This window comes from Mobula birostris, chromosome 24, assembly GCF_030028105.1.
Source record: "Mobula birostris isolate sMobBir1 chromosome 24, sMobBir1.hap1, whole genome shotgun sequence".
NCBI classification, from domain to species: domain Eukaryota; kingdom Metazoa; phylum Chordata; class Chondrichthyes; order Myliobatiformes; family Myliobatidae; genus Mobula; species Mobula birostris.
The window spans coordinates 63,488,446-63,507,321 of NC_092393.1; the positions used below are offsets into that span (position 1 = coordinate 63,488,446).

The 18,876-nt window shown below is 41.4% G+C and overlaps 1 protein-coding gene across 3 annotated transcripts in view; it reads right to left on the reverse strand.

The window, feature by feature from the left end:
• Window positions 1-18,876, reverse strand: part of ube2o (ubiquitin conjugating enzyme E2 O) — a 156,658-nt gene that overhangs the window by 108,265 nt on the left and 29,517 nt on the right. For all 3 annotated transcript variants that reach the window (XM_072242695.1, XM_072242693.1, XM_072242692.1), the window contains exon 2: window positions 73-135. In XM_072242695.1, coding sequence (XP_072098796.1) covers window positions 73-135 — 63 coding nt within the window. The remainder of the gene's footprint in view (window positions 1-72; window positions 136-18,876) is intronic.

An 18,876-nucleotide genomic window follows, 5' to 3' on the forward strand; every position in this document is an offset into this window, starting at 1 on the left:
TGGGAGAGGAAGTGGAAGGCAAACTGTATGCAGCATCAGAAAATACAATCATACACTCGTGAAGAAACTTACAGTATTTGGCCCCATACGACGCACCAGATCACGAGGCATTAGTGACCGATCTTCCAGTTTTAGCTAAAAAAAGAAAGTCATAAATTACTTGCAACACCAACTTGCATAAATTAAAATTGTATTATAAAAATCAAGCCAAAACTAATTAAACTTAGCAAATCAATGCTATCAAGAGAGGTGTAATCACCATCACATCAGTGTACCAAAAACAAGTATTCCAAAACAATAATAGAATGAAAATGCAACAAAAGACATGATACATCAGCCATAATATTCCAAAATTCACCAATACAGTATTCAAGATCGAGTGCACAATAAAGACTCCACAGAGTTGGTAGCATTGTGCCCTTTTTAAGGAAATCCTTTTGGAAATGTTAACAAAACATCAGTCAGAGTCAATATAGTTTATTGTAAGTGAAATAGTTTAACAAGATTTAAGTTGAAAGACAAATAGCAAGGTAAAGGCAAATGAAACAACAAACATACAAAATGCTAGAAGAACTCAACAGGTCAGGCAGCATCTATGGAAATGAATAAACAGTTAACAATTGTGTTTGTGTTGAGAGATGCTGGTTCAGGAAATCCAGAGCAACACAATGTTGGAGGAATTCAGCAGGTCAAGCAGCATTAGGACAGGAAACCCAGGGCATCAACAGAACATCTATGGAAATGAATAAACAGTTATGTTTCAGCCTAAGACCCTTCACCACAACTGGAAAGGAAGGGGGAAGGACACCAGAATAAAAAGGTGGGGGTAGGGGAAGGAAGATAGCGGGGTGATAGGTGAAGCCAGATGGGTAGCAAAAGGACTGGAGAGGAAGGAATCTGATAGGAAAGCAGAATGGACCATAGGAGAAAGGCAAGGATGAGGGAACCCTGGGAGAGGTGATAGACCGGTGAGAAAAGGAGCTAGGGCTTTACTCTTTGGAGCCAGCGCCTCTTCCCCAGGGCACCACTGCTCAATACAAGGGGCCATGGCTTTAAGATAAGGGGTGGGAAGTTCAAGGGGGATATTAGAGGAAGGTTTTTTACTCAGAGAGTGGTTGGTGCGTAGAATACACTGCCTGAGTCAGTGGTGGAGGCAGTTACACTAGTGAAATTTAAGAGACTACTAGATAGGTATATGGAGGAATTTAAGGTGCGGGGCTATATGGGAGGCAGGGTTTGAGGGTCGGCACACCAAAGTGGGCCGAAGGGCCTGTACTGTGCTGTACTATTCTATGTTCTAAAAGGTCAGAGCGGTGAAAAGAAAAGGCGGGGGAGGGGGGGGTTTAAAACCAAGAGAAAATGATATTCATGCCATCAGGTTGGAGGCTACCCAGATGGAATATAGTGTCGCTCTTCCACCCTGAGGGCGGGCTCATTGTGGCAGAAGAGGAAGCCATGGACATGTCGGAATGGGAACGGGAGTTCAAATGTTTGGCCACTGGGAAGTTTTGCTTTTGGCAGATGGAGCGGAGGTGCTCTGAACTGATTGTGCGGAGCCTATTTGAAAAAGCAGTTAGTAATGGCTCAAACATCCAAGTTGCTGGTGAACGCAGCTGGCCAGGCAGCATCTCTAGGAAGAGGTGCTGCCTGGCCCGCTGCATTCACCAGCAACTTAGTTGTGTGTTGCTTGAACTTCCAGCATCTGCAGAATTCCTCATGTTTGCATAGTAATGGCTCAAAGGTTGATTATCAAATTATGTATGCAATTGGAGATTAGTCTCCAGATAGCCCGAAACAAAGAAAACCATCAACCTCTTCCTGCACGAAAAAATTAAATCGTGCAAATGGCAAGAACATCAATCCCAAAACGACGCCCGCACAAAAAAAACTAACAAACCACGCCAAATAGCAACAAGAAAGAACAGCCAAATACACAATATAAAAAACAAAACTGAAAGAGTCCACAGTCCAATCCATAAATCGAAGAACTTCAGTAACATTCCATCAGCATCAAGGGAGAGACACAACACTTGGGCACAACGGCTTTCCATCTGCACCCTCTGCTCTGCATTGAACGATAGGCTGTCACACAGACACTTTATCCAGCAGCAGCAAGAGGCAGATAGTCAGCATTGAACACACACCTTCCACATTTGCCTCAATGGTTCAATGTATCATGCTCTATTTGTGACCTCCAATTAGCACAAACAGTGCATTACAGCTAAATCGAATTAAAATGCGCTAACTTACAGAATGCAGGCAAAGTTCAGGGTTATATATTTGTATAAAATTGCTCATTCGCCAAAATCAACAGGCTCGTTTTCCCCCCGAGAGCCGATCCACCATCATGGAAATCGGGACGTGACAGCCCGACACATGCGCACGGCCAGCCTCAGCAGCGACGCCTACTGGAGCAAAAGGGCAGGGCAGCTCTATTTCGAGGGGTCACATTCTGCTAATCACCATCAACATGTGCGGGATCCGGACAGATCTAACTGCCACCCATCAATAAGAGATAATTAAATCTTATTGTAATGACGTACTTCGAGACACTCATAAAACCCTGTGCTGCAGTCAAAGGACAGCGGTGACTATATCACGTCCATTTAGGACAGCGCCAACCACATCATCAAGAATAATCAGCATCCTTTGGTGTTAGTGCTTCATATCTTCTATCCAGCATTGGGGTAGAAAAAATGGTCAGCTAATTATGCCGCGTGGAAAGGGAAGAGGGACATTATGGTCAAGAGATGACGCCAAACGTCATCAGGAAGCGGCAAGGAGAGGGAGAGAACAAAAATCGGATGAAGTCAGGGTCGCATGACTCCAGGATCAAACAATCAGGACAAAAAAAGATGAGAGAAGAAGAGACAGAGGAGGAGAGACATGCACATCTCAGGGATCAGAGACAAACAACAAACAGCAGAGGAGATAGAGATGGCGGATGAAAGGGCTGCACATCTCCAGAATGACAAAAACAGGCACAGAAGGAGGAGAAAGGAAGAAACAAAGGAGCTGAGAAATGCACGTCTCCAGGATCAGAGACAAAGACAAACAGAAGAGATGAAGAGACAGGGTAATGAAAGGACTGCACATCTCCAGAATGACAATGAGAGGCACAAGGGTGGCAGATAAACCAGAAATTATGCCTTCTAAAGAGTCCTTTGTTAAACAAGGAAGAGCTATATTTGCTTTGCTATGCATCGTACTTCTTTAATAAACTGAGATTTTCTACTTCAGTTTCCAAAGCAAAGCAATACCAATAGCATTCAGGAAAATTTAATGTTCATTCTGGTCACATCAGATTGCACTACCCTTCTCTCAAAGGGTGCCCCAGTAGGTCACCTCGTTGCCTAGTCTTCCTCTGTTTTAATCAGCAAGAAATGGAGTTAATCATAGGCTTGCGCCGTCTCTAAGCTTCTTCGCCTTAAGATCGCTCCCTCTCACCTGCTGGAATTTTCTTGGAGACAGCAAAGTGCTAGATCACTAAATCTCCAAAATGCAAATCGCAGGCTTTAACAGTTCCAGAAACATACTTAAAATAAAAGTGAAATAGACAGCTTTGTGGACTATCTGGAAGATGTCGCCATTTTTCACTGGTGGCATCTTGACTAGAAGACAACAATGATGGTTTGACCTCAGATGCATTGCAAAAGATGGAAGCACATAGGCAATAGAGATAAAGGTTTGGCAAATTGATTGTAGGGATAAACAGACTAGTATAGCAACCAGCATTTAATTGGATATGACAGGAATCAGTGACTAGCCCAAAGTCAGCTACAATCAATGTTATTTTAAATTCACTCTGGGGATCTGGATTTCACTATTAAGGACAACAGCAAATATTACTCATCCCAAGATGCCATCAAAAAGTAGTAGGAGATGCTTTATTGAACCCACACAATCTTTCTCTGAAAATACTACCAGTGCTGTGAGCCAAATCCTCTTGCTGTATTTCTGCAGTTGGCCCAAGTGAGTTTCTGGATGGTCACTGCTGGTACTTTCATGGAACTAATGTTTATTAGCCACTTAACTCATGCCCCAAAGTTGTTTAAGTTTTAGTGGTGGAGGCAGATATACTAATGAAGTTTAAGAGACTACTAGACAGGTATATGGAGGAATCTAAGGTGGGGGCTTATATGGGAGGCAGAGTTTGAGGGTTGGCACAACATTGTGGGCCGAAGGGCCTGTACTGTGCTGTACTATTCTATGTTCTATGTATGTTCTTACCATAACATATAAGAGCAGAAATAGCCCATTCAGCCCATCGAGTCTGCTCTGCCATTCAAACATGACTGATCCAATTCTTCCAGTTATCCCCACTCCCCTGCCTTCTCCCCATACACTGGTTAATCAAGAACCTATCTCTGCCTTAAATGCACCCAATGACTTGGCCTCCGCAGCCGCTCGCAGCAACAAATTCCACAGATTTACCACCCTCTGACCAAAGTAATTTCTCGGCATCTCTGTTCTAAATGGATGTCCTTCAATCCTAAAGTCATGTCCTATTGTCCTTGACTCCCCTACCATGGGAAATAATTTAGCCATATCTAACCTGTTCAGGCTTTTTAACATTTGGAATGTTAAAATGCTTGAACATGCCATCACAGGCTATTTCATTGCTGAGAATTTCATTGCAATGAAATTCAGCATTTGTACAAATCACCCAGTTGCATGAACAATATTTCTGTTGTCAGAACAGATGTCTGACAAAGCAAGAAAAATCAAATATTCACTGAAGGTAGTTAGACCTTGTTATTTTGAAGTTCCATAGATTAATGGACAGCAATAAGCCAGACTGGATGTCCTACCTTTTAGAGAATCTAGTTAATTCTCCACATTATCAAATAGATGTCATTACTGCAACTGTATTGAACCTGCTTGGTTAGGAGTGCACTCCAGAACTAGCTGCTGCAATTCATTATAATGCAATAATGCTGGCTGGTCTCCATCTCTGCTGTATCCAGAGGTCTCAGCTATTTCTATCAGCTTCAGTGAAAGGAATAGGCTGAAGATTGGATCAGCCACCTCGCCTTCCCCTGCACTGCACTTATAGCTGAACCTGGCTGCAAATGCATATCAGAAACCAGGCTCCTTCCAGACTGTCTACATCTCATTGACTCAGTAAAGCAGCAAACATAATCAAAGACCCCTCCCACCCCAGACATTCTCTTCTCTCCCCTCATAAGGCAGAAGATACAAAATCTTGAAAGCAGATACTACCAAGCTGCTACATAAACTATTGAATAATTTCCTCATAAGATTAAATGGCCTTTTGACCTTAAAATCCGCCTTATTGTAGCTTTGCACCTTGCATCTACCTGCACGATCTGATTTTATGTACCTCTATTCTTTGGAGCACGGGAGAATGAGGGGTGATCTTATGAAGTCCCAATCTGCGCAACATCTTCATAACCCAGTCCTAAGACCTGACAAAACCCTCAAAGCTCTGCTGCACTCTCTCCTGCTCAAGGACATTTTTCCTATCACAGGATGACCAAAATTGAACAATATTCCAAATTCAGCCTCACCAGTATCTGTTACAACTTCAAAATAATCTTCAGCCTCTATACTCAGTGCCCTCACTGATGAAGGCCAGTGTGCTAAAAGCCTTCACCACACTGTATACATGAGATGCTACTTTCAGGAAACCACATACTTGTACTCCTCAGTCCTTATGCTCTATTACACTCCAGGTCCCTACCATTCACTGTCAAAGTCCTACTGTCATTTGACTTCCCAAAATGCAATACCTCCTAGTTATCCAAATGAAACTCAATTTGCCAATCTTCAGCATACTTACAGTCGATCAAGATCATCAAATGCAGATAACCACATACTTTAATATCATCTGCAAAATTACTAATGTCTTGCCAAATCACTGATCTAGATGGCAAAAAGCAATGAGCCTAACACCAATTCCTGGGGAACATTAGTCACAGGCTGCGTAGTTTGAAAAACAAGTTGACACATTCCTCGATTTCCCACCATTAAGACAATTGTGTATCCAACTATTCTGGCTAGTTCTCCCTGGATCCTATTCCACAGCAGCCTACCACATGGAAATCATGAAGTCCACATCTACAGACTTGCCAAATCAATCCAGTTGGTTTCTTCTTCAAAAAGCTTGTTTGAGAGACAATCTTCCATGCTGATGATGCAGAATCAACATGTTCACCAAATACTTGGATGTTATTCCTAAGAATAAGATATACTGTACATACATTTAGAGGTTGGTGACCAGTGGTATTCCACAGGGACGCCTACTGAAGTAGGAGGGTGGGTTTGTAAGTCAGCAGGTGATATGAAGGTTGCTGGTGTGGAAAGTTGTCATAGGTTACAACCACATATAGATAGGAGAATTGCCAGAGTTCAAGATTCAATTTTATTTACCATATGTACATCAAAACAGTGGAATGCAACAACCAACACTACCTAAAGATGAGCTGGGGGCTGCCCACACATTCCGGCAGCAACACATCATGCCCACAGACTACAACCCACAACAAAACAAATAGCAATTTAGTAAAGTGCACAGGATCGGAAAAAGCTGCGCTTTGAAGACATGATTGGCTTGGTAGCAGGAAGCAAAGGGTAATGGGAGAAGGTTGTTACTGATCAGTCTGCCAAGTGAAGTGGGCAGATTTTATTCATCCTACCTGGGACTTACAACTTTCCCCTGAATTCCAAAAGGAAATACCCAACCTAGTCAAACTAACTATAGTACTGTCTAAGGGTTTAGGTATTTCCATATCAGTATGAATAACCAGTGCTTCAGCTTAGACAGTACTACAAGTTCAACCAAATGTACTGATCTGCTGATAGGCATTTTTCCAACCTACTGGAAAAGCCAATGAACAGAATTCTAGATTTTACTTCATTAACACCCCTTTAATTATATACAGTTAACTAAACATTTGTCAACTCTGCATTTCGCTGAACATTCAACACTTCTGTAGCAGTATCCATGCTGCATTGATATTTATTCACTCATTTTACTGTTTGAATTTCATCCCAGCAAGGGTACCCAAGCTTCTTCAATGTTAATAGAAACAGCATATCCATCAAAGCCAACAAAGTTAAAGAATTCTAAAGCTTTTTATAGATATTAGAAGGTTGATAGGGAGGCAGGAATAGGAGGAGATGGACTTTGCTCAGTCATGTTAGATCCATGCATCATAGAAAAAGGCCTTTTGGCACAACTCATCCACGCTGACCAAGTTGACTAAGCTAGTCTCGTTACCCTCAAACTTTCCTATCCATGTACCTGTCCCAATGTCTTTTAGGCCTTGTACTTGTATCCCATTTCTGTGCCACTTCCTCTGGCAGTTCTATTGAAAACATCACCCTGTGCAGAAAACGATATTCCTCAGGGCCATTTTCCCTCTCACTTTAAACCTGAGTCTTCTAGTATTGGACTGCCCTATCCTGGGGAATAGACTGACTATCACCTTATCTATTCCCCGTGTACATTTATAAACAACAATAACATCACCCATCAACTTCCTATGCTCCAATGAGAAATTATCTAGGTTATTCACCCTCTCCTTACAACCCAAATTCTCCAGTAACATCTCATAAAATTGGATTGTTCAGAAAACAATTCGTGCTTAGGTACATGGACTTCAGAAGGCTTTTGAAGAGGTCTTACTTTAGTAACTGCTTGAAAAGGTTAGAGCCCTTGGGATGCAGGGAAAATTGGCAAATTGTATTCCAAAAATGGCTGGAAATAAGAAGCAAACATGACGGAGAATTGCATTTGTGGTTGGAAGATTGGCAGTGTAAGCAAGCATGGATCAGTTTTGAGACTTATGTTTATTCTACGCAACCAATTTGTATACAAACGTAGGAAGTATGTTTAGACCAAAAGATATAGGAGCAGAAGTAGGCCATTCAGCCCATTAAGTCTGCTCTGCCATTCAATCATGGGCTGATCCAATTCTTCCAGTCATCCCCACTCCCCTGCCTTCACTCCACACCCTTTGATGCCCTGGCTAATCAAGAACCTATCTATCTCTGCCTTAAATACACGCAATGAATTGGCCTCCACAGCTGCTCGTGCCAATAAATTCCAGATTTACCATCCTCTGACTAAAGTAATTTCTCCACATCTCAGTTCTAAATGGACGTCCTTCAATCCTGAAATTGTGCCCTCTTGTCCTAGAATCCCCTAACATGGGAAACAACTTTGCAATATCTAACCTGATCAGGCCTTTTAACATTTGGAATGTTTCTATGAGATCCCCCCCCCCTCATTCTCCTGAACTCCAGGGAATACAGCCCAAGAGCTGCCAGAAGTTCCTCATACGATAACCCATCCATTCCTGGAATCATTCTTGTGAATCTTCTCTGAACCCTCTCCAAAGTCCGTATATCCTTTCGAAATCAAGGAGCCCAAATCTACACACAATACTCCAAGTGTGGTCACACGAGTGCCTTATAGAGCCTCAACATCACATCCCTGCTCTTATATTCTACACCTCTAGAACTGAATGCCAACATTGCATTCACCTGACGAAGGGTCTCGGCCTGAAATGTCGACTGCACCTCTTCCAAGAGATGCTGCTTGGCCTGCTGCGTCCACCAGCAACTTTTATGTGTGTTGCTTAAATTTCCAGCATCTGCAGAATTCCTGTTGATTGCATTCACCTTCTTCACAACTGACTTTTAGGGCATCTTCCACAAGGACTCCCAAGTCCCCTTGCATCTCTGCATTTTGAATTCTCTTCCCATCTGAATAATAGTCTGCCCGTTCATTTCTCCCACCAAAGTGTATGACCATACACTTCCCAACATTGTATTTCATTTGCCACTTTTTTGCCCATTCCCCTAAACTAAGTCTCTCTGCAGGCTCTGTTTCCTCAATACTACCCACTCCTCCACCTATCTTTGTATCATCAGCAAATTTAGCCACATACCATAGTCCAAATCATTGATATACATCATAAAAAGCAGCGGTCTCAACAATCCCTGTGGAACTCCACTGGTAACCAGCAGCCAGCCAGAACAGGATCCTTTTATTACCACTCTGTTTTCTGCCAACCAGCCAATGCTCCACCCATGCTAGTAACTTTCTTGTAATTCCATGGCTCTTATCTTGCTAAGCCACCTCATGCATGACACCTTGTCAAAGGCCTTCTGAAAACCTAAGTACACCACGTCTACTGCATCTCCTTTATCCACCTTGCTTGTAATTTCCTCAAAGAATTGCAGTAGGTTTGTCAGGCAGGAACCATGCTGGCTTTGGCCCATCTTGTCATGTGTCTCCAGATACTTCATAATCTCAACCCTAACAATCGATTCCAACAACTTCCCAACCACTGATGTCAGGCTAACAAGTTTATAGCATTCTTTCTGCTGCCTCCCATCCTTCTTAGATAGTGGAGTAACATTTGCAATTTTCCAGTCATCTGGTACAATGCCAGAATCTATCTATTCTTGAAAGGTCATTGTTAATTCCTCCGCAATCTCTCCAGCTACTTCCTTCAGAACCCAAGGTGCATTCTATCAGGTCTAAGAGATTTATCCACCCTCAGACCATTAAGCTTCCTGAGCACCTTCTCAGTCATAATTTTCATTTCCCTGACACTCTTGAATGTCCAGTATACTGCAGACGTCTTCCACTGTGAAGACTGATGCAAAATACGCATTCAGTTCCTCTGCCATCTCTGCCTCTCTCATTACAATATCTCCAGCATCATTTTGTATTGGTCCTGTATCTACCCACGACTCTCATTTACCCTTTAATATACTTAAAAAAGCTTTTAGAATCTTTTTTGATATTAGTTGCCAGCTTCCTTTCATAATTCATCTTTTCCTTCCTAATGACCTTCTTAGTTTCCTTCTGCAAGTTTTTAAAAGCTTCTCAATCCTCTATCTTCCCACTAGCTCTGGCTTCCTTGTATGCCCTCTTTTGTTTTTACTTTGGCTCTGATTTCACTTGTCAGCCACGGTAGTGTCCTTCTTCCCTTTGAAAATTTCTTATTTGAAATATATCTGCTTTGCACTTCCCTCATTTTCACAAAAACTCCAGTCATTGCTACTCTGCTGTGCTTCCTGCAAAAGTCCCCTTCCAGTCAACTTCAGCCAGTTCCCCTCTCATGCCATTGTAATTTCCTTTATTCCACTGAAATACCAACACACTGGATTTTTTTCCCCCCCCTCAAATCTTAATGTGAACTCGATCATATTGTGATCACTGTTCCCTAAGGATTCCTTAACCTTAAGCTCTCTTATCACCTCCGGATCATTGCACAACAGCTAATCCAGCATAGCTGATCCCCTAGTGGGTTCAACAAGCTGTTCTAAAAAGCCATCCCTTAGATATTCTACAAATTCTCTCGCTTGAGGTCCGGTACTGACCTGGTTTTCCCAATCCACTTTTATGTTAAAATTCCCAACGATTATCATGACATTGCTTTTCTGACATGCCTTTTCTATCCCCTGCTGTAATTTGTAATTCACACCCCGGCTGCTGTTTGGAGGCCTGTATACAACTGCCATTAAGGTCCTTTTACCCTTGCCATTTCTTATCTCAGCCCATAGAGACTACACCTTTCAGTCCTATGTCATCTCTTTCTAATGATTTAATATTATTTCTTATACACAGAGCCACACCCCCCCAGCCTACTAACCTATCTTTTTGATACATCGTATATCCTTGAACATTCAACTCCCAATGGCAGCCATCCTTTAGCCAAGTTTCAGAGATAGCCACAATGTCATATTTGCCAATCTGTAGCTGAATTTCAAAATCATCCATGATTTCTTATGCTGCGTGCATTCAAATATAACACTTTCAGTCCAAGCTTCCAGATGACAAAAACTTTGGGGTACTTGATAATCATAGTCTTATCAAGTACACTGGGATGATATTGATCAGTAAGATGAACAGAGAAAGAGAAGAAATTTAATCCTGATAAGTGCATTTTAGAGGACTTGCAATGACATACAATGAAGGCAGGAATACAGTAACACTAAAATTCTGCTCTCTGTGCATTCAGCAATACCAGTTGCTCAGCATCTGACTCAACAATTGATGTTTGCAGCAATTTCTTGCAACTCACCAGATCCTGGTTCTCACATCAACTCCCTAGTTGAGTAGAGAAATTATAATATGGTGTAACAGCTTAGAAAAAGTGAATTAAAATATATATTGGGGTACAATAGGAATAACATTCAAGGTCCTGAAAATAATGGGGGGGGGGGTTAGGGTTCTGAGAGACTGAAAAGATAGCCGATGCATTGGCCACGATCTTTCAATAATCACTTGATTCTACCATGGTCCCAGAGGACTGGAAGATTGGAAATGTCACTCTGCTCTTAAAGGAGGGAAGGAAAGCAAAAGAAAGGAAATAAAAGGCCATTTAGCCTAACCTCAGTGGCTGGGAAAGTGTTGGAATTTATTATTAGCGAATAGATTTCAAGGTACTTGGAGACTACTGATAAAATAAGTCAACGTCAGCATCGTTTCTGTAAAGGGAAATTTTTCCTGACCAATCTGGAAAGTTACAAGCAAGGTGGACAAAGGAGAGAGGCAGTGGATGTCATTTAATTGGATTTTCAGAAGGCATTTGATAAAGTGCCACACATGAAGCTGCTTAACAAGACAAAATCCTGTGGCATTACAGGAAAGATACTGACAGGGATAACAAAATAGTTGACAGGCAGAAGGCAGCAAGTGGGAATAAAAGGGGCCTTTTCTGGTTGGCTGTCAGTGACTATAGATGCTCCTCAGGGGTCAGTATTGGGACCACTGTTTTTCACATTCTTTGTTAATGATTTAGATAATGGAACTGATGGCTTTGTTGCAAAGTTTGTGGATGATATGAAGATAGGTGGAGGGGTAGGTAGTGCTGAGGAACCATTGCGACTGCAGCAGGACTTAGACAAATTGGAAGAATGGGCAAAAAAGGTAGCAGATGGAATAGTGTTGGGATATGTATGATAATTCATTTTGGTAAAGGGATCAACAGTGCAGAATATTATCTAAATGGGGAGAAGGTTCAAACATCAGAGGTGCTGAGGGACTTAGGAGTCCTCGTGCAAGACTTCCAGAAGGTTAACTTACAGGTTGAGTCTGTGGTAAAGGCAGCAAATGCAATGTTGGCATTTATTTCAAGGGGAATAGAATATAAAAGCAAGGAGATAATGCTGAGCCTTTATAAGACACTAGTCAGGCCGCACTTCAAGTATTGTCAAGAGTTTTGGGCCCCATATCTCAGGAAGGGTGTGTTGTTATTGAAGAGAGTCTAGATAAGGTTCACGAGGATGATTCTGGGGATGAAGGGGTTAACAGATGAGAAGCGTTTGGCAGCTTCGGGCCTGTACTCACTGGAATTTAGAAGAATGCGGGGGGGGGGTGAAGAGAACTCATTGTATCCTACCAAATGTTGAAAGGACTGGGGTGGATGTGGAGAGGATGATTCCTTTGGTTGGGGTATCCAGAACCAGAGGGCACAGCCTCAAAATAGAGGGGCGACCTTTTAGAACAGAGGTAAGGAGGAATTTTTTTTATATAACAGAGTGGTGAACCTGTGGAATGCTCTGCCACAGACTGCAGAGACAGCGAAGTCCATGGGTATACTTAAAGTGGAAGTTGACAGTTTCCTAGTTGGTCAGGGCATCAAACGATATGGCTAGAAGGGTATGGGGTTGAATGGGATCCGGGTTCAGCCATGATAGAATTGTAGAGCAGACTTGATGGGCTGAATGGCCTAATTCCACTCCTTTGTCTTATGATCTAAGATAGCCAAGATTCCCTTGGTTTATTTGGGGCACTCAGTGATTTAGTTGGAGCATAAGACTTGAACTTTTTCTAACTAGTGCCAGTCACATGCATGTCATGGGGCCATTAAGACACTACACCGTGCTTAGAGCAACCAGTTTTTAAATTGCATCTCTTTCATGTTTGCATTCAAAAAGCAGTGATTTTTGTCACTAATAGGTAGCAACAAAGCAGTAAGACAACTCAAAATTGTTTTGCTCACTGCTGGATCAAATATTCAGGATTGGAGATACCGGAAACAGCTGGGAGTGAAAAACTAAATGATTTCAGTACTTCAACTGACTATGAAGAATTTGAAGAATACAATCGTCAGAAGCGTTGTTTAAAGGCAGTTCACTACCTGCATTAGGTGTCTGTGCTGATTTGTTCATTTACAGTCAAAAGAACATGTCAACATACACTGAATGAATTACTCTGTCCATTACTATTAGCAACTAACAGTATTATAGTACTATAGTAGTATTAGCAGTGCTCCAATATCTCATTTAAATACATAATTTGCTACTCGGTTTGATTTTTTTTAAAGTTTTAAACTATTTTCATGAAACTTCAACTAACTGGGGCAAAATGTACTAGTCCCGATGTATCCCAATTAGCCGGAATCCACTGTACTTTCCCCTAGCTAACGAACACAACCCAATGAAATTTTCATTAGGCCACAAATGGAACACCATTTATTGACCTGGGCACTCCACCTGAAGGTGGCTATAATCACACTGGACAGAGTGCGGAGATTTACCAAGATATCACCAGCATGGACCCGTTTGGTTATGAGATATAGAATAACCTAGCGTTGTTTTCCTTGGAGCAGAGAAAACTAAGGGCATAACTGATAGATATGTACAAAATTATAACCATATAACAATTACAGCATGGAAACAAGCCATCTCGGCCTTTCTAGTCCGTGCCGAACTCTTACTCTCACCTAGTCCCACCGACCTGCACTCATCCCATAACCCTCCATTCCTTTCCTGTCCATATACCTATCCAATTTAACTTTAAATGACAACACTGAACCTGCCTCAACCACTTCTGCTGGAAGCTCGTTCCACACACCTACCACTCTCTGAGTAAAGAAGTTCCCCCTCATTGAGGGGGATAGCTAAAACAGATGGCAGAAAACTTTTCCTCCTTGCAGAGGTTTAGGCTAAGAGGCAGGTAGTTTAGAAGGAAGGGCTCCTAGGAAGACCTTTTCCTCCACAGCTCCAATTCCAAAGAGTAATAATGCATTTATTTGCTCACTTTGCCAATTGATTGGGATGTGAAGTAGTAATTGCAATCTGCAGTGTGAAATTAAAATTGTTCTGCACTTAGTTTGAAAAATTACACATTAAAAACATGAAATACTGCAGTGTGTCCATTCCAGATACCTTCTAAACACTGCATTCAATAGAATACTCAGCTCAATTTGCAAGGGTAAATATCTTGTGCTGGAATCTTTTTTTTAAATGCACAATATTACCATGATGAAACAGTAAAAGGACAAGAAACAGCCCTAAACTGGAGATACAAAATAATTTCTACCCACTATTCCCTTTCCTTCATCCAGATTCCATTATTACAGTCTTCCCTGTGACTACAATAATGGGAATCACAGATACAGGAGATAAGCTAATTTGTCTGTATTTAATGCTCGTCACCGAGCTATGCCCAGCACTGGAGACCTGCATTCCATCAATAATCCTATTACATGACGAATTTGTATATTTAGACAAGACATCAGTATATTTATGCGTCATTTGTATATTTATATATGGCATTGCCCCTGCAGAAGATCAAGGATAATTGTCAAATCAATATCTCAATAAATTTATCAAGTCACAGAGGTCGGAGCCCTCTGATTCTGCTCGCTGTGAGAGCTGCATGTAAACAGCTGGTGTGAACACTGTTCCTCCCCTGCACTGCACAATAGCAGCACAGCTGCCTTCACAATGCAGCAGTGCTGGGTCACCAGCATACAGCAAGGCATGCACCATATGCACCAGAAACAAAATCATTTCACTGATTGAAAAACCATACATTTTGCAATCAGGAAGCTATAAAGAAATATTATAATATGACGCAGATTATTTAAGTGAGAGATTTAACTTGTGACGTTATTCTCCTTTCAAATACTCTTATTCTCTTTTCAGTCTCTGGAATAAGAATCCAGAGCATACATTCCACATTAAGCCTGTAGTTTATGCTCAAATGATCTTAACTTTTATTCAATTACTGGAGTCCATCATTAGAACAACTACAGACACATTGAAAACTTCTTTTAAAAACCTGTCATTTACAGCTCTGGGAATCAGTTTAATGTGTTTATCTCTACAATATACACCAAAATATGTGATAATGTGTGATATGTTACTTAAAAAGCATTTGTATCAGGATTTCTGATCAGGCATTGACTCACAGGTCCTCAGAGTTGACACTGAGAAATGACCATCAAGGTTCATTAAGCAAGTCTGTTATTCCACAGGAATTTTGTTCACAATGTCAGTTGTTCAGATAAGATTATCCCAAAGCCAGCTCATTGGAGTAAATAATACATTGTGGTTCACATTTTAAAACAGTGCTTCTTTACATTAGTAGTGGCATCCGTTAGTCTCGCGAGACCATGGATCTGCGCCTGGAAAGGTTCTCCAGGGCACAGGCCTGGGCAAGGTTGTATGGAAGACCGGCAGTCGCCCATGCAGCAAGTCTCCCCTCTCCACGACACTGATGTTGTCCAAGGGAAGGGCAAGGGCTGATACAGCTTGACACCAGTGTCATCTCAGGAGCTGCCAGAACAAGGCCAATGGTATTAGTTTATTGACGTCATCTCAACATACAATATTGGTAAAAGGAATATTGGTAGAAGGAATTTCACCTTCTTTTTCCCCAACTTGCTTTGATTTTTGAAACTGTTACACATCCAAGGTTAATAGCTTCAAAACAAGGAGGCTCTCAATGAAATTAGCATCACAATTAAAATGTTAATATACAAGGGTAAGTAGAATAATTCAGCAGAGCAACAGGCCCTTCAATCCACAAATTGAGAATGAAATGTCCAATTCAACTAATCCCATCTGCCAACAGGGTCCATGTCCTTCTATTTCCTGCACATTCATGTGCCTAAGAACCTCCTAAATGTCTCCACCATTGTCCAAGCACACACCACTTAAAAAAAACTTGCCTTGCACATCTTTGATCTTATTTCATCTTAAATGCATGCCTTTTGATATTAGACAATCCAACCCTGGGAAAAAATAGTGCCTGTTTGTCTAGTCTATGTCTTAATTGTATAAACTTTTATCAGATCACCCCTCAGCCTCTGCCACAGCTGAGAGTCAGAGAAAGGAAGGAACAGAAACAGGTCCTTCAGCCTGTCTTGTCTATGTCAAACCATTTAAACTGCTTACTCCCATCAACCTGCAACTGGACCATAGCCCTCCATAACTGGTTCAGCAATAGATTTTAATACATTACCTGAACTATTGTTTGAACTGACTAGTATTTTTAGAACTTGAGTATTTTGTAAAATGGTGATCAATCAAACCTCACTTTAGTAGCAATGAACTGAGAATAGCTATACTTCTATAGGCACGCTTGAAATTCCAGCAAATGTTGCACCATGACCTTGGTGAAAACCACTAACCATACCAGTCACTGTCAAACAGTAGTAATATTTAAGGTGCTTAACCAGAGTATAATCAAACAACCATCAAAAAGTTCAATGGTCAAAGTAATTCATTGAAGTGCCTATACAGGTGTCCCCCACTTTTCGAATGGTCGCTTTACGAAACCTCGCTGTTACGAAAGACCTACATTGGTTACTTGTTTTCGCTAACAGAAGGTGTTTTCACTGTTACGAAAAAGGCAGCGCGCACCCCAAGCAGCCGCTCCTCCCCAGAACTGCATTCTAGCCAGCATTGCTTAAACACGTGCCTGTGAGCAGCTGTTAGCAAGGTGAGTTCTAAGGTATCAGAAAAGCCTAAAAGAGCTCATAAGGCTGTTACACTTAGCGCAAAACTAGACATAATTAAGCATTTTGATTATGGTGAACAAAGTAAGGACAAAGTGAGTTTGGCTTGTGGAAGTTGACGAACATGATGTTGAGGAGGTTTTGGCATCCCATGACCAAGAACTGATAGATGAAGAGCTGATGCAATTGGAAGAGGAAAGGATAACAATCAAAACCGAATGCAGTAGCGAACGGACCAAAAGTGAAGTCATCCTGGAACTGAACACAAAGCAACTGCATGAGATTTTCGCTGCAATTGACAATAATGATTGCAGAAAAGTACGGCTTTAATTTTGAAAGGGTACAGAGGTTTAGGGCATATTTGCAGGATTGTTTGAGTGCTTACAATGAACTGTATGATAGAAAAATGCGCGAGGATAAGCAGTCAAGCATACTGTCATTTTTCAAGCCTTCCACATCAGCCACAGCAGACGACGAACCTCGACCTTCGACATCGAGGCAGGCAGACATAGAAGATGACCTGCCTGCCCTGATGGAAACAGACAACGATGAGATGACATCCCAGTGTCCCACCACCCCAACCCCCGTGCCGCGGATCGATACATTGCCACAGAGAATGCAGCGGTAGCCGGGACGCACCCAACACATCTTTAAGAAAAAAGTCGAAATAAACAAGCTAATTAATTAGGTGCCACCCAGCACTTAATTAATTAGCTTGTTTATTTCGGCTTTTTTCTTAAAGATGTGCATCCCGGCTACCGCTGTACCCCTGTATGCTTCACGGATCCGTATCAGTCGGCGGCCTGGAGGTTGGGGACCACTGCACTGCCCCAGCCACCGACAACTCAGCCTAACACACCATCATCAGTGTACTCGGCGCTGTCTTCCTGATTCCAGTAAGTGATACTACACTGTACATACATTATTTCTACTTTATATAGGCTGTGTATTTTTATGTGTTATTTGGTATGATTTGGCAGCTTCATAGCTTAAAGGTTACTGGAGAGAGTGTTTCTGCCAAGAGCGCTTGTGTGAGATTTTCACTATGGAGAACAGCGCAGCAATGATTGTAGAGAAGTATTTCTACTTTATATAGGCTGTGTATTTATCATATCATTCCTGCTTTTACTATATGTTACTGTTATTTTAGGTTTTATGTGTTATTTGGCATGATTTGGTAGGTTATTTTTGGGTCTGCAAACGCTCACAAGTTTTTCCCATATAACTAAATCGTAATTACTTCTTCGCTTTACGACATTCCAGCTTACGAACAGTTTCATAGGAATGCTCTACCTTCGGATGGCGAGGGAAACCTGTATGTCACCACACACTACCCTGAGATTCATTTCAAAAACTTGGAATTTAATGATCTTTAGATAATGGAATATCAACCATACGACCTCAAAATGCTCAGTCAAGGCACTATTGCAATATAGATTGAATATTACATTACTGAAGGAACCACCTGCATAATCTCAGAAGGAACACATTTCACCTTTACATTCCTCCTTACAAACACATCAATTTTATGCTCAATATCTGATAGGCTCTACCCAAGTTTAATTTTGAAGTGCCACACAACAGACTTAGGGTAATGGGGAATTTAAAACATATCAAAGAATTGTATTTACTTTCTCAATTTCAAACAATTTCCATGCAGAAATTAATTTCAAATGTTGTAATCAACACTGATCATCAGAAAATAGAATCACTGGGTGACAATGCCAGTAGTACATCAAACACTAGAATATTAAAATCAAATTAAAATCAAGATTAAATGCCACATTACACTGGCATTCAAAACAAAAGGAAATAGTTTTATAAGTCAAGTCACTTTTTTATTGTCATTTCGACCATAAACTGCTGGTACAGTACACAGTAAAAAAGAAACAACAACCCTCCAGGACCCTGGTGCTACATGAAACAACACAAAACTACACTAGACTATGTAAGACAGCACAAGGCTACACTAGACTACGTAAAACATCACAAAACTACACTAGACTACAGACCCACACAGGACTACATAAAGTGCTCAAAACGGTGCAGGGCAGTACAATAAATAATAAACAAGACAACAGGCACAGTAGTGGACAAATTACAATACAATAATAAATGAGTAGATGTCAGTCTAGACCCT